The sequence below is a fragment of the Euprymna scolopes genome, chromosome 1, assembly GCF_053919585.1.
Source record: "Euprymna scolopes isolate OS-2025 chromosome 1, ASM5391958v1, whole genome shotgun sequence".
In the NCBI taxonomy this organism is placed as follows: Eukaryota; Metazoa; Mollusca; class Cephalopoda; order Sepiida; family Sepiolidae; genus Euprymna; species Euprymna scolopes.
Window position 1 is genome coordinate 71,734,413 of NC_136482.1, and position 17,077 is coordinate 71,751,489.

General features: G+C 36.9%; 1 protein-coding gene across 1 annotated transcript in view; it reads left to right on the forward strand.

The window, feature by feature from the left end:
• Positions 1–17,077, forward strand: part of LOC145303470 (metabotropic glutamate receptor 8-like) — a 179,619-nt gene that overhangs the window by 98,367 nt on the left and 64,175 nt on the right. Inside the window, exon 2 of the mRNA XM_080144860.1 lies at positions 14,798–16,351. Coding sequence (XP_080000986.1) covers positions 14,798–16,351 — 1,554 coding nt within the window. The remainder of the gene's footprint in view (positions 1–14,797; positions 16,352–17,077) is intronic.

Genomic DNA, 17,077 nt, shown 5'->3' on the forward strand with positions numbered 1-17,077 from the left:
TTTACAATCTCCTCTGGTCCATTTGGGGGGAATAAAAATAGGAGGTATTACTTTTGAAACGTCCCTCGTATGTATAAACATTAATCGATTAGTATTTACGGATTACTTTAAATATCCTCTTTGTTTGGTGATAATGTTGTTCGAATTAAGTTTGGTTATTTATTCATTTCAAGACGGCGATAAGATTTTTAACAGTTGATCAATTATGCATTGTCTTTAATTACCCTATCTTACATCCGTTTATTAAAACATTAGCCTTATTTTCGCTTAGTTTGTAGAATTACTCACCCCGCTCACAGAAAATGTACAGGAGTGCTTCTTGTCTCTAAAAATGTACTTCTTAAGTGGCTTTTAAGATAAAATTTTCGTAACTAATGCCAGCATTACTGAGGTTTAAATAGAATATCTACAAAACAAATCTGACGCCAGAAAAAAAAAGTTCAGTATTTACTAAGACTGCTGCAAAGGAGCAAGAGTCTGAGGCTCGTGAAGTTAGAACGTACAACATTATCAAGTATCAAGTTTCTGAATTTTTTGGATGATTTCGATCATTCGGACTATTGTTCCTATCTTGAGTTTTCCGTTCGAAATTCTGTGCAGATTCCCGAGTTCGACAGAAAGATTCCTGATTTCGACAAAATATACCAGAAGGGTGTTGGAGGTTATATCGGCCGAAACGCTGTGAAAATAATATTAAAAATGAGAACAATATCCTGTTTAATACAAATATTACAAATTATTAAGTATTTTCTAATAACCATTTCTGATAAAGTCTATAATTGCGTGTTATTAAATAGAATCCGACCTAAAAATGAGAGACGAAATCAAAATTACTTTCACAAAATTAGAACAACGTCTGCGCAAGTCTTCGAACGTTGTCGAAGTCGTATGTGTTTTCTTTTTTAACAACGCAGAGCACATTCTCCAACCAACATGAAATTATATGATTGCTACATGAGATTTCCATCAAAAATGTCGAGGAGTCCATCAATCTTGCCAGTAAAGTTGGCAATCAAAGGTGTTGATAATTTTGCAACATACCATATAGATATATGAATGTAACTCAGAATATTTTTAATTATAGGGTGAAATCAAGAGAGTTTTGGTTTTATTGGATGCTCTTGCCCATCGATGATGGTTAGAATAGAGGTCATTCATCTGTTCAGGACTGTTATTCACAAAACCTCACGAGAATCAAGTATCTGTCTAACTATTCTAGACAATCGATTGGGCATGTGATTCCCTCGCGTTTTTTTATGGTTGCTGACAGTTCTAAAGGCGGCTTTGGTTTCAGAGCATTTATTTTGTTGATAATAATTGAAGTAGTTGTTTCTACAAGCAATTACGGTAACAAATTCTAGAGTGTACCACTTTTTTATTTACGTGGAGGTCACCACTTATTAAGGCACAGAAGCATTTTTCAGTTTACATTAATGGAGACGGACGTGTTTTTGTTGAGATAAGTGATTTCAATTTTAATCATACCTTTTATTTTTAGATTCAAATATTAATAACTCCATTTTATTTCAGTATTTAATTTATGTAACTTTCGGAAGAACCCCCCCCCATCCGCTTTTCTTTTTTATCGTAAGTTTCTTAAAACGTGACTAGCTAACGTTCAGAATAAAATCAGGCTTTTCTTTTAACGGTTAATTTAAAAAATATCTTTTTGAACGCTGTTAATCTTAAATTCCTCATTTCAGTTTACATTAATGGAGACGGACGTGTTTTTGTTGAGATAAGTGATTTCAATTTTAATCATACCTTTTATTTTTAGATTCAAATATTAATAACTCCATTTTATTTCAGTGTTTAATTTATGTATTTCTGTTTTATTAAATGCTAGCTTTTTTTTTCTCGTCCATAAATGTTTATTTATCTACCAAGTTGATTGCAAAAATAGATTACGAATTTGTACTCATTCTTAGTTCGTGAGAGGGGAATCTATCACCATACTTTCCCTGAAACACGTCTGTCGGACTTTTATTAAGTACAATACTTAATAATTTTTTTTTTTAATGGAGAGTAGAAAACGCATTGTGGATGCGTTATCGGCAGCTCCTGTTACTCTCGCTTCTTCTTATTTGTCCCTCAGTCCTCATTTTTTAATGATTGATTTTTCTGACAAAGGGAGAAGAAAAAGCTGTTTTCTAGGTTGGCAGTATTTTGCGCGAACAGTTGGCAGAGATGGCGGAAATTTTCTGTTTCTATGTCTATCCTTGTAGCCATGTCACAAGTAAGGGTGCTGGGGGTAAACGTTTTGTCTGGGCTGACGTTATCCGCCTGATAGTCAGGGACCCGAACCTTGGATTAACCACCAAGGAGGCTGTCCTATCAGCAGGTGCAAAGTACTGGAGCTGCTGTATTGCCATTTAGTGAATGGATTCTGGACCATGCAGTAGCTTCTGGTGGGGCCTCTCGATGCCATACTAGTGGGTAATTGTTACGGCTTTACCTTATCATTAGCTACAAATAAAAAAAATTAAAAAAATTCTTCGTTTCTTTCTCTCTCTTAGTTTCCCCTCTCTGTCCTGCTCTAAGTAAATCTGACGACCTAGTCCACAAATTCCAAAAATTCATCATGACAAGTTTCAAGAAAAAATACACGATTAAACCCGGTTCTACAACTTCCAACGTAGACCCCTACTACCATGTCTGCTTCTCTAACATCAGGGGTCTACGTTCTAACCTTCCAGGGGTTGAAACCCAATTACAGGAGACTAAACCAGACCTTTTATTTTTAAGTGAAACTGGCATTGGACAGGCTATTTCCCTAGAAGAGTTCTCAATTAAAGGATACTCTAACTTAACTTCTAAATCTGACCCCCAAGATCGCCATGGGCATGGAATATGTGCCTATATTAGGGATAACTTTCCATGTGGTAGGGACATCTCCAGGGAAGATCCTAACTTACCCTATATGTGCTTCCGGGTTGCTTTAGCTCACACTACGGCATTCATATTTACTCTCTATCGCCCCCATAACAGCGGAGTTACTATCTTTCAAAGCATATCTGAGAAAATTGACCAAGTCCTATCTGCTTATCCTTCAGCTAACATTCACGTATGTGGAGACTTCAATGTTCACAACGTCGAATGGTTTACCCACTCTAACAAGACCGATGATGAGGGGGGTTTCTGTCATGATTTCTCCATTGCCTATGACCTCACTCAGATTGTTCAGGAACCCACCCGTGTGCCCGACAATGACGGCCAGTATGCGAGCCTACTAGACCTTTTTCTCACAACTTACCCTGAACTATGTTCAGTTTCTGTTCTGTCGCCTCTTGGCTCTTCCGACCACTCTGTTGTATCAATTAAGATAAAAATGAAATGTAATAGGTCCCCAGACGTACCTCTCCATCGTACAGTATATCGACTGGGATAGCTTCCGTACATTTATATCTGATCTACCTCTGCATTCCATGTTTAAAAAGGATGTTTCCTCTATAGTGTTAGACCTGACGGAATGGTTAATTGTAGGTATTGACCGTTTCATACCCTCGAAAAAGTTTCAGCAAAAACCTAACAGCCAGCCATGGTTCTCTCCAGAATGTGCTGCTGCCATTGCGCACAGAAATCACTTTTTCCACTGTTTCCAACGTAATAGATGTATGAAAACTAAAGCCGCTTTCAGGACTGCCAGCAACCATTGTAAGAAAGTAATAAAGAATGCAAGAGAGTTGTATGCTCAATCTGTTAAGTCCAAAGTAACTGAGTAGCGGCTTGGTTCCCACCAGTTTTGGCAAATAGCAAACAGAATCCTGAACAGAAGCGTGTGCTCCATCCCAACTATTATCAATGGACCTGAGGTAATCTCGTCAGCATCACACAAAGCCAAACTCTTTGTCAAGAACTTTGCAGCTAATTCTACCCTTTGTGATCAAGGCTGCCAACCTCCAATATTTCCTCCTGTATCAGAAAACACGCTATGTGATATACGTATATATGTACGTGATGTTGCCAAGCTAATCAAAAACCTTGATTCCAGTAAAGCAACTGGCCCTGACGGTATTCCAATTATAGTACTCAAAAAACTTCAACCTGAACTAGCGCCCATACTTACAAAACTGTTTAAACGTTGTCTTAAGGAGAATAGTTTCCCATCTCCCTGGAAAATTTCATCAGTATGCCCTGTATTTAAGAATTCAGTGATCGCTCAGTACAGGCCAATAAGTCTCCTGTGCGTCATGAGTAAGTTGCTGGAATCTGTGTTAAATACAGAAGTAATCAACCATCTCAGAAAAAATGACCTTCTTAGTGACACTCAATATGGTTTCCGTTCTGCTAGATCTACAGCAGATGTGCTTACAGTTATATCTCATAGGATTAGCAAATCTCTCGACGGAGGCAACCTTTCTAGGGCAATTGCTCTTGACATATCTAAGGCCTTTGATAGGGTATGGCATAAAGGTTTACTTCATAAGATCTCTAGCTATGGTATTGCTGGAAATGTCTTCTCAATTATTAAATCATTTCTTTCTGATAGGTTCATAAGAGTAGTAGTTGAGGGGCAAAAATCAGAAGCTTACAGTACTAATGCCGGTGTCCCTCAGGGATCCATCCTGGGCCCAACTCTTTTCCTGATCTACATTAATGATCTTCCAAATCACATCCTTACATCATTTGTAGACATCTATGCTGACGACACTATCTAAGACAGTAAACGACCAAGTTCTCTCCAATTCTCTCTCCTCTGATCTTGAGCACGTAGTACAATGGGGTAAGGAGTGGCTGGTTACTTTTAATGCATCTAAAACCAAGCTTCTCTCATTACATCATCAACATTCTGATTCACATCTGGCATCAATTGAAATGAATGGCTCTCGTCTTCAGGAGGCCTCAAGTTTTGACAAGCTTCTGGGCTTGACCATTACTCCTGATCTTAAATGGAACACGTACATCAAATCTGTTGCCAAGGCCGCTGGAAAAATGGTTGGATCTTTCTATCGATCCGGTAGATATCTCACTGCTGATGCTATTCTCTATCTATATAAGAGCCAGGTACGTCCAAGGATGGAATACTGTTGCCACATCTGGGCAGGAGCTGCTAGAAAGGACTTGGCCTGCCATGATAGAGTTCAAAATAGACTTCGTAGCCTCGTAGGAGATGTCCTTTTCTCTTCCTTGCAACCTCTATCTCACAGAAGAGATGTTGCGAGTTTGTCTCTGATGTATCGTTATTTTCATGGAAAGTGTTCGACTGAGCTTCAATCTATGGTCCCCCCTCGCCAAACTTTCACAAGAAACACTCGTCTAGCTGTAAACACTATCAATAATTACCCCTACTCTTTATCTGTGCCTAAACCTAAACGTAGATTCCATGAACAAAGCTTCTTTCTTAGAACTGCACGCCTGTGGAATTGTCTTCCGTTTTCCTGCTTTCCGGCTGACTACAATATGGTTGTCTTCAAGTCTAACGTAAATAAGTTCTTGATGAGCCGTTCCATATAAGTTATCAAATTTTCCAAATTTTCATTATTAATGATTACTATATTGTCCAATTTCTAATGTACAATCTTTAACCCTTATCCTTGAGTGGCCTCTTGGCCTTGATAATGTGGTGATGCCTATGTAAAAAAAAAGCTACTCGGGGATAAGGGTTATTGCGTGTAAAGTAATCAATGGGATAGTGTTGTAGTTTTCGTTAGTATTGGAGATTTGATGAAGTGTCATTACTTAAGGGGGTGGTTCATCGGGAATTTGTTTATGTTGGACTTGAAGACATCCAAGTGGAAGTTAGGTGGGAAACAAGCAAGCGGAGTAGAGTTCCACAGGGGTGCGGTTCTAAGAAAGAAGCTTTGTTCATGGAATCTACGCTTTGATTGAAGCAGAGAGAAAGAGTGTAGAAAATTATTGACAGTGGTTTCAGTTAGACGAGGGTTTATCGTGAAGGATTGGCGGGAGAACCAGATATTGGAGCTCAGACGAGCACTTGCCATGGAAATAACGATAAAACAAGGATAGGCTCGCAACGTCTGTGGGAGAGAGGTTGCAGGGTAGAGAAAAGGGCATCCCCCACTAAGCCACGAAGTCTATTTTGTACTCTGTCAAGGCAGGATAGGCTGTTTTTAGCAGCTCCTGCCCAGATGTGGCAGCAGTATTCTATCCTTGGACGTACTTGGCTTTTATATAGATAGAGAATTGCATCAGTAGTGAGATATCTTCTGGAGCGGTAGAAGGATCGCACCATTTTCCCAGCGACCTTGGCAACAGACTTGATGTACGTGTTCCATTTCAGATCAGAAATAAAGGTCAAACCCAAAAGCTTGTCAAAACATGGAGCCTCCCCTAGACGAGTGCCATCCATTTCAATTGATGTCAGATGGGGATCAGAGCGTTGATAATGTAAAGATAGGGGTTTGGTTTGAGATGCATTAAAGGTAACCAGCCACCTTTTCCCTCACTGTACCACGCGCTCAAGATCAGAAGAAAGAGAATCAGAGAGAACTTTGTCATTTATGGCCTTTGATGCGTTGCCATAGATGGTCGTGTCATCAGCATAGATGTCAACAAATGATTTAAGAATGTGTTTTGGGAGATCATTGATGTAGATCAGGAAGAGAGTCGGGTCTAGGATGGACCGCTGAGGGACTCCAGCATTAATATTAAGGGCCTCTGAATTCTGCCCATCAACCACTACTCTTATGAGCCTATCAGAGAGAAATGATTTAATGATTGAGAAAACATTTCCAGTTATAACGTAGCTAGAAATCTTGTGAAGTAGGCCTTTATGGCATACCTTGTCGGAGACCTTTGATATCTCAAGAGCAATTACCCTAGAATGGAAGCTTTTGTCGATAGATTCGCTAATCCTATGAGATATAACCATTAGCACATCTGCTGTAGATCTAGCAGAACGAAAACCATATTGCGTGTCACTAAGAAGGTTGTTTCTGCTGAGGTGATTGACTACTTCTCTATTTAATATGGATTCCAGCAAATTACTCATGCACAGGAGACTTATTGGTCTGTACTGAGAGGGAGATGACTTATCACCTGAATTCTTAAATACAGGGCATACTGATGAGGTTGTCCAGGGTGTTGGAAAGCACTTCTCCTTAAGGCAACGCTTAAACAGTTTTGTAAGTATGGGTTGAAGCTTTTTCAGCACTATAATTGGAATACCTTCAGGGACAGTTGCTTTTCTGGAATAAAGGTTCCTGATTAGCTTGGCGACTTCACGCACAGATATTTGTATGTTACCTAGCGTGTTGTGTGTTATAGGAGGAAATACGGGGAGTTGATGGCCTTCGTCGCATAGAGTAGAATTAGCTGGTCTGGTAGTTTGGTTTCTTTTTAAATTTCTTGGAGCGTATGAAGCTCTCTATGCAATCAGTTAAATAGGATACGACACAGACTACAATTTTTTTCAAAGATTAAATGCAGAGGATTTTCTGACATTTTCTGTTCCAGCCAGCCCGCGAGTCTCGATACATTGTGTAATTGAGAGGAAAATCAGGATTTTTCTTGAAGTTTGATTTGATCTTGGGACAACTGAGTGATAGGAATACCTCAATTTAGATAGAATAGTTGATAAGCACAGTTCAGGATAGATCAAGAAAATTTTCAAAATGTCCCTTGGCATCGAGTATGCAAGTAGGTTTGTTAACAATCTGTTAGATCATAAGCAAGAGAAAAATCATGACAAAACCTGCCTTCAACATATGCCTTGTTTTAGTGGACTAGCCATTCAATACTGAAAAAATTAAAATCTGCACAAACATGAATGTTAGCAGAAGGGTGAGCAGACAGAATATGATCGATTTTCTTAGAGATAATCTGAAAGATAATAACTCTGTCATCGTGGAGAGAGTGCTATGAGAAAATGCTAATCGGAAATACATACAGTAGAACCCCGGGATACGGCATTAAAAATTAATAACAAAATGCAGTATATAATACACATGTATATAATCAAATAACATTATAAATAGCACCGTAATGCGGGTCAAATACCATAACCAGGGTCCGGAAAAAGATCGTATTTCACATCGTAACCTGAAAAAAACGTATCCTAAGGCCACCGTATCCTGGAGTTCTACTGTATAGGGTAAATTGTAAGCCTCTTTTAGAAATGTCCCTACCACATGTAAAAATGCCCCCTAACGCTCGCACAAATTCCATATCCATGACGATCTTGAATGTCAGAATTTGATTCCATGTGTATCTAGTTTTAATACTTACACATTCGCCATTTTTTCATCTTCACTAATTATAATTCCATTGTCTGAAAACACTGTCATAAACTCGTTTGTAATAAACGCCTTCGATATATCCTCTTTCCCATTGCAAAAATATAATATATACTATTTTGTGATAGAATCATAGCATACATGCACGACATAATTATGTTTACATGTCGGTTTCAATTAAATCTCCCAAGTTGAGCGATGTTGAGCCTGGTCAGTAATAAATGGGTGAATATTTGGGAATACAAAGTGCTGTATGATGGCGGTCTCTATGCTTATCACAATCGCGTTTCTAATCGTTTTGAACTGGATTCAAGAAATTCTAGTTTAGGAGAGGTATGGTTAGAATTGCGCAACTATTCTTCCCAACAGATTTCCAGTGAAAAGAAAAAAAGGAGTTACCTATTATCTCTCGAAACTGGATATGCCTTGATATAAACATCCAACAGATACAATTAAATTTAAAAACTGATATATTAGTCATAAAGATATGTGTGTGTGTGTGTGTGTGTGTGTGTGTGTGTGTGTGTGTGTGTGTGTGTGTGTGTGTGTGTGTGGTAGAGATTTACAAGGCTATAACAATGCGCGGAATGAAATATAATCGTTGTTGTTGAACGGAGACGAAAACAAGTGGCGATTTACAAATCAATAAGTACATACATATATGTCTATATATACATATATTTATTCAGTTGTATTGGATACAAATGTCTTACTTGTTATGTCTGCGACAATATCCATTATTAACTTCGGAAAAACTTCCCTTTTCAAATGGTAGACGTGACAGATCAATTCAAAGCATGCTAGATGATAGAACGGAAGTTGGATAGCTGTGTAGAGCCTCGGAGCAAATGTAAGGAGGGGATTTATGTATGGTCTGATTAGGTGATTAACATGTTTTTTGTTACTTTTTTACAAAAACTTTTTTGTATATATATATATATATATATATATATATATATATATATATATATATATATATATATATATATATATATATATATTATAACTTGTTGCTTTGGCGTGAGCTCTTTTTAATTTTGTATATTCTCTGTCTATTTCGTTGTCTTTATTATTACAAAATTAAAACGAGCTCACGCTAAAGCAACAAGATATAAAAAAATCGATAAATAAAGATATATATATATACAAAAAAAAATTTATAAAAGAAAAGGAACAAAAAACATGTTAATCACCTAATCAGACCATACATAAATCCCCTCCTTACATTTGCTCCGAGGCTCCACACAGCTATCCAACTGCCGCTCCATCATCTAGCATGCTTTGAATCGATCTATCACGTCTACCATTTGAAAAGGGAAGTTTTTCCGAAGCTATTAATGGATATTGTCGCAGACATAACAAGTAAGACATTTGTATTCAATACAACTGAATAAATATATGTATGTAAATTATGAGACCATAATTAACCATGCTCTAGTCCATCATCTTACAGATGCTAAACTACTGACTGACAAACAATATGGATTTAGAAAAGCCCGTTCCACAGCAGACATCCTCACTGTGATCTCTGAACGTATATACCATTCACTGGACAAAGCGGGGGAAGGCAGAGCGGTAGCTCTAGATATATCTAAGGCTTTTGACAGAGTATGGCATGAGGGTCTCCTCAGTAAAATCAGATCATACGGTATCACTGGTAGAATACTTAACATAATTAAATCCTTCTTAGATAAGAGAAAACTCCAGGTAGTCCTCGACGGTCGCACATCTAAACAATATGATATAAATGCGGGAGTGCCCCAGGGTTCTATCCTTGGACCTCTATTGTTCCTGATATTCATAAATGACCTCCCCGACAACATTGCCTCTGAGATGGGTATATATGCTGATGACACTACACTCTATGGCAGACACGACAGGAAGACGAATGAACACATTTCTAAAGAAATGGCAGAAACACTAGAGGAAGACCTCCAATCTGTAGTGGAATGGGGACAAAAGTGGTTGGTCGCGTTCAATGCTGCCAAGACTAAACTAGTTTCATTCAATAATTACAAGAAACCCTCTCTACCACCCATAGCAATGGCCAACGACTCTTTATCTGAGAGTCCATCTTTCAAACTCCTTGGCCTAACGTTCACAGGAAACATGAGTTGGAACAATTACATTGAAGGCATTGCCAGGGCCGCTGCAAGAAAGGTAGGCTCTCTCTACCGTGCTAGAAAACTACTAACACCCGAAAGTATCCTGTACCTCTATAAGGCCACCATTCGCCCATGTATGGAGTATTGCTGCCACATCTGGGCTGGTGCATCTGCTACTAGTCTCTCGCTCCTTGACAAGGTTCAAAAGAGAGTCGCAAACCTGATAGGCCCTGAACTGGCATCTAAGCTTCAGCCTCTGTCCCATCGACGAAATGTTGCATCCCTCTGCCTTTTCTACAAGTATTTTAGTGGTGAATGCTCTGACGAACTGCAATCACTTGTGCCCCCACGACGCGAGCACCCTCGACAAACCCGACAGGCTACTAGATCCCACCCCCACACTGTAGAGATCCCTAGATGTAAAAGATCTTTTTACTCCAATAGTTTCTTCCCCAGAACCGCAAGACTCTGGAATTCCATTCCAGGTCCCTGCTTCCCCAACAGTACTGACGTGCAGAAGTTCAAGTGTAACGTGAACCGACACCTTGCTGCCCAAATCCCTACATAGTACCCCAGTAGTTGTTTCCCCTGATAGTAGCCCCCTACACCAAAGTGGCAATTTACCTTGTTTGGGGTGAAAATGTAATAAAAAAAAAATATATATATATATATATAGACATATATGTATGTACTTATTGATTTGTAAATCACTACTTGTTTTCGTCTCCTTTCACCAACAACGACTATATTTCATTCTTCACATTGTGATAGCCTTCTAAATCTCTACTACATATCTATCCCACACAATGCTTCAAGTAAACTACATATCAATCCTATATATATATATATATATATATATATATATATATATATATATATATATAACAATACAAATATATGACAGATATTCGTCAGCAATATGACAAATACTCTTTTCCTTTAACGTTATCAACCCCAACGGCGTCTGAACTCCAATGATAATTTTTAATGAATCAACCGCCATAAAAAGAGAGACCATTTTCTTATCAACTTGTGTTAATTCAAAAAATGAATTTTTGACTTGTAGTCACCATTATCTGAATAATCGCAGCTCTCTTTCGGTGCAAAGTTATTTATCTTTTAAATTACATTACCAGAATTTTTTTTTATTCTTTATATTTTTCTCATGGCATCTGCGTCACCGCATGTTGATAGTGGAAATCTGTGTTCAGCCATGTCCCTTACACATTCTACAAAATGTTATCATCCTTCTAATTCTATGTTTTACTTTCTTTTGGTTTAATCGAAGTCTAAACTTCTTGCGTCGATACCTGCTCTAAGAATAAAGGTTTTATTTATTTTTTGTTTTTGTAATTATACTGTCCTCTTAGAATTTTTTAAAAAATTATTAACTTCATTTATTATTTTTATATTTCCCCACCTCAAAATATGTCATAATTGGAATATGTGTTACAGATGAATGATCAGATATGATTATGTTGAGTATAATAACACAACAATTTAATTACAATCATACGATAAGCTAAAGCAAAGATGTACGGTCTTACAATATGCGATTTTAGTTATGCTAAACATTTTATAACAAAAATAAATATGACCCTGCAATTTGGCACGTGTATATAAGTTTATCGCCGCAAGTTTGCAGTTATTTATGCAAAATTATTTTTTGCAAGATATTGGATAGTCATTTCATAATACTAATAGTGGTTTTCTTTGAATTCCTGCGCGTGAATCATGATTTGGACGCCATGTTTTCTTCTCCTTCTTCTTCTCTTTCTTATTCTTCATAGCTGAAATCTATCTTGAGGCGTTTACTATATAAATATGAATTTATTAATTCAACAATCATCGAATGGTTAGTTGCATATTACATTCACAAGATCTTTAATTACAACGTGGGTGTGAGGAAAAGCGACACCTGTGCGTTTCAAGTTTTTCGCTTGTCTGTTAATTGACTGACTATTTATAAGACTCTTTTGTTTTAAATTCATAAGATCACTCGGTTAATCTCGACTATCAATTGATCAGTCTTTAATTTCTAACGTTTAAATCCAGATAACTCAATTTAATTATTCGTATTACATTTTTTTTTTTTTTTTTTTTTTTTGCAAAATGTATGTCACATTAAAATATTTTTTATATAAAAATTGACAGGATTTTTATTAAAAATAAAATAGTATATGTCGGTCGAGATAATCTCAAATATCTGTCCATCTTTAAGCGAAAAGAAAATTCTATCATCTAATGACATCAAAGGATAACATAATTGACAAAAATTACGATGCTATTTAAAACTGTATAAATCGTTTAAAATTCACATTTTCGAAATTTTGACCTGAATAAAATTTGCAGTAATATTTTACAAGTATTCGATTAAAATTAACAATCTTTTGCAAGGAATATACAAAATATCGAAGAATATAAACACTTCATAACGAAATTATTAAACTAATACAATAATAGTAGGTAAAATATATAATACTTCGAACTTTAATTCATAACAATATATAACCCATAAATTAATACAATGTTTATTATCCTTAATTATTTTTTTACATTAAACAAAAAATTAAATACAATAGAAGTGATTTTAATAAGATGATCAGAAAATAAATACCTAAAAGGAAGTATTGGCAAAAATATTATTTCTTTGATTGTCAATTGAGTCTTACGAATCTAAAATATACAGTATTTCTTATTCGCGTACGCTAATATTATGGTTGTTATTTTTGTTTGTTTATTAAATGAGAAAGTTATATTTTTATTTTTAGAGATGTATATGAGGAAAGATAAACGTATTTTATTTGTTTCGTTTTTTTTTTTTGTTTTTTTTTTGCGTGGTGCATGGCCTTCGTATAGGTCATCTTGGACCGTCTTTGGGTAGGGACAAGAACTACACCAACGTTTAATATGAATAGAATTATAAAAATTTTAGCGAAGGAATAAAATGGAGGATATATACAACCATCCGTATGGTAATAAATTAAACATTAATAGAATAGAAGGGGAACCAGATAGAAAATTTTACTTAAAACATAGAATATTCGTCAGAATAAAAAGCACTTATCAATTTTTATTAAAAGAAAATAAATACATTTGGGCATGATTACAACTTATTTCCAAATTTTTGGATTTTTTTTTTAATCATGCCCAAATGCCTTTATTTTCTTTTTAAAAAATTGATAGGTGTTTTTTCTTCTGATAAGTTAAGAGCAAAATAAATTCATTGATTGATATAGTAATTAAATGAATGATCATGCGCTACGAAACAAGTGCTGTGAAGAATTGTGCATGTCAACTTACTTAAAAGAATAAACAGTAAGATGGTCAACATTTTGAAATTTAGAATATAGACTTTTGTTATTTATTTGTTATATATATAATGTATGTATGTATGTATGTGTGTATATATTACACTAATCAAATAGTTACTAAGTAGAAGAAATAGCGTTATACCTCGATCTATATAAAGTTAAGTACGTTTATAAATTTTATTTGTTTAAATGTGACTAGGAATGATATTTCAGTGACTACAACAGAGACTACAACCAAGCTATTATTTCAAGATTCTGACCGTCCATGTAAGCACTATTGCTTAGATCTATCCTACATTTGATTTGCACGATAGTTTTGAAATTATTTTTCATGGGTCAGGTTTCTCCTATGATTACTGGTATAATGTCATTTAGTTATCTTTTCCTCTTATCACTATTTAAGCCAGCATCATTAGTGATGCTGACCTAAACTAGTTAAATACATGTGTGTGTCGTGAATTCATTTAGGTTTTGTTTCATTTTATTTTAATCGAATTTCTTAGAAATCAGAATCCCCGCTTCTAAAGGCTAACACTTGATCTCCCTATAAGATACATAGCTATTCGTGTTTTCTATTAAATTCTCATTTACCTCTCAAATGTGGAGTTAGTAAAGAAGTCAGGATCATTAATTTCCTCTTACTGATTTTTAATAAATTGTGTTTTATATTTTCCTTGTGGCATCTTGGTCTTACCGGGCTACAGGACAAGAATTCACCTAGTCTGGTGGAGTATTCAAATTAATTAAGTTACCAAAGGCAACATCATTTGGAGAAAATGAATCGTATAAGTTAATGTGGAGAAACCATACATAGGGATGGTATTAGGTTGGTGCAAAAGTAATGTCGTTTATATATATATATATATATATATATATATATATATATATATATATATATATATATATATATATATATAGTTGAACGTCAAAAAAACAACATTATTTTTGCTCCAACCTAATATTTGGACTATATTATTTTGAATAGTGAGTCAGAGTCTAATTGTAAGGGGAAGTATCCTCATACCAAGTTGTTCTGACGAAACTGTGTAGAGAGACCTTAGACACACTAAGATAATGTCTAGTAGACATTCAAATTCTTTGTGAATTTATTCATGCAAAAATAATTATCTTAAATTAAACAAACTGTATATTTAATATTGTACTTTTCTTTTATCTTTGGCAGGTTAGCCCCACGTCAACAAGCGATGTCCTTAGTAACAAAAAATTGTATCCACACTTCATGCGCGTTGTGCCGGCTGACCGCTACCAAGTGGAAGCCATTTCCGTCGTGTTGGAGTATTTCAACTGGTCGCACGTGTCGGTCATTTTCACGGACAGCAGCTACGGACGCGAAGGTGTGAAAAGACTCAAATCTGTTTTGGGTAAAAAAGGCATCTGCATTTCGAAGACACTCGAAATCGGCTACGAGCGGTCAGCAGAAGATATATGGAAAACAATGTCATCTATTCGCGGTCCAAAATCACCCAAAGTCGTCGTCCTCTATATTGAAATCGTCGATGTTGAACTGATCCTGCGGTCTGTGAAGTCCATGGGTATCGAGCAAGAGTTCATATGGATCGCCAGCGACTCATTCAGCCTAGGGTTGCCTTATGATCTGCAACACATGGCCGTTGGGGCCTTGACTGTGCGGCCTTATTCGGAACTGGTCGAAGAGTTCGAGCAGGAATGTGATAAAAGAATGAAACGAAGATACCCGTCGACGGACAAAACAGCGTTCGCAATGCACCCAACCCTAAACGGCTCCGTCAACGACGAGTTTAACATGTACGTACCGGCTGGCTTTTACATCGACGCTGTAAACGCACTGGCCACGGGAGCAGATTTACTTATCAAAGAACGATGTCCCGGGGCAACCGGGATCGAACTGCGTCGGTGTGTCCAGCCAGTCACTTTGTGCCAGCACATGAAGAACCTAACGTTCAATGGTTCATACGGTGAGATCTCGTTCGACCAGAACGGAGATGTAGTCGGAATGTACGAGATTATCCAATATCAGGTCGGCCGGAACGGCCAAGTCGAATACGTCTCGGTGGGGTCGTGGGATATGCGAACCAACCACTTAGAAATCGAAAATAAAAAACTTCTCTGGCCCGTGCCGGGCAGCCAGCGTAATTTCTCGAAGACGCCCCCAGTGTCTACGTGCGGTGCTCCATGTCCCGCCGGGTCTGTCTATTACTATACGAAAGAGACTTGCTGTTGGGAATGTCGAAAATGCAAAGAAAACGAAATCACCGCGGGGAACTTTTCCAGCTGCAAAACATGCCCCATATTTTACTGGCCAGTGGACGAACGGCAGATCAACTGCAAGAAAATAGCGCCCCACTTCTCGCAGTTCGGGGACAAGACGGCGATTATCGCCTGCTCAGTGGCATCGTTCGGCTCTTTCGGTTGCATAACGATTGTCATGATCTTCTTCCAATATCGAAATGACAGGCCTATTCGAGCTTCCAGTCGCGAACTTAGTCAAATTATGCTGCTTGGTATCTCTGTCGCCTACCTTCTCGTTTTCAGCTTCATGGCTACCCCCAGCGACGTCGTCTGCTACATTAATTATGTTGGCTTTAATCTCAGTTTTACACTAGTCTATGCCCCGCTTCTCGTCAAGACAATTCGGATTCACCGGATATTCAAATCTGGGCGGAAATCTGTCAATCTTCCGCCATGTACGAGTTCCTGTTCACAGCTTGTCATTGCAGGGACACTAATATCAATACAGGTGAGACGCTATGCCTGATACATAGTAGTAGTAGTAGTAGTAGTAGTAGTAGTAGTAGTAGTAATGATTATTGTTGTTTTTGTTGCAATAGTAGTAGGAGGAGAAAGAGGAGGAGTTGTTTTTTTTTTGTTTGTTGTTTTTGTTTGTTTGCTTTGTTTTTCTTTGCTTTGTTTTTTGTTTGTTTGGGGAGGGTTTTCTTCATCTGTACACTGCGTATGTTTACTTGAAGATCGTGATCTGGGATAAATCAAACGAGTTGTGATTTGATACAATAAAAGTTACCATAAAATGTATACAGTTTACTGGTTGATGTTTAACGTACTTTCTTGTCTCTTTTCTTAAGTCATCCATCAAATGAAGGTCAAATATTAAGGCAGTTCGTACTCGTAGTTTGAGAACCTCATTTAATGAGAAAAATATTCAAGTTGTTCTGTATTATCGTGGTGTTAATTTTTTCTTATTCTTTTCCTTTGTTTCTCACAGTTGATGTATTTTGCCATTTGTAAGGTTTTACTATTTATGCACGAAAATTAAGGCACTGTAAAGGTACGACAAATGGCCCCTGTGATGAGCACATTTTTCGAGCAAGCTAGGAATCTTATGTCAAGAACAACAAAAAGTTCATTTTAATTTAGAGCAATTATCATGTTGCTGTTGTTGTTGTTGTTGTTGTTGTTGCTGCTGCTGTTGTTGTTGTTGTTGTTGTTGTTGTTGTTGTTGCTGTTG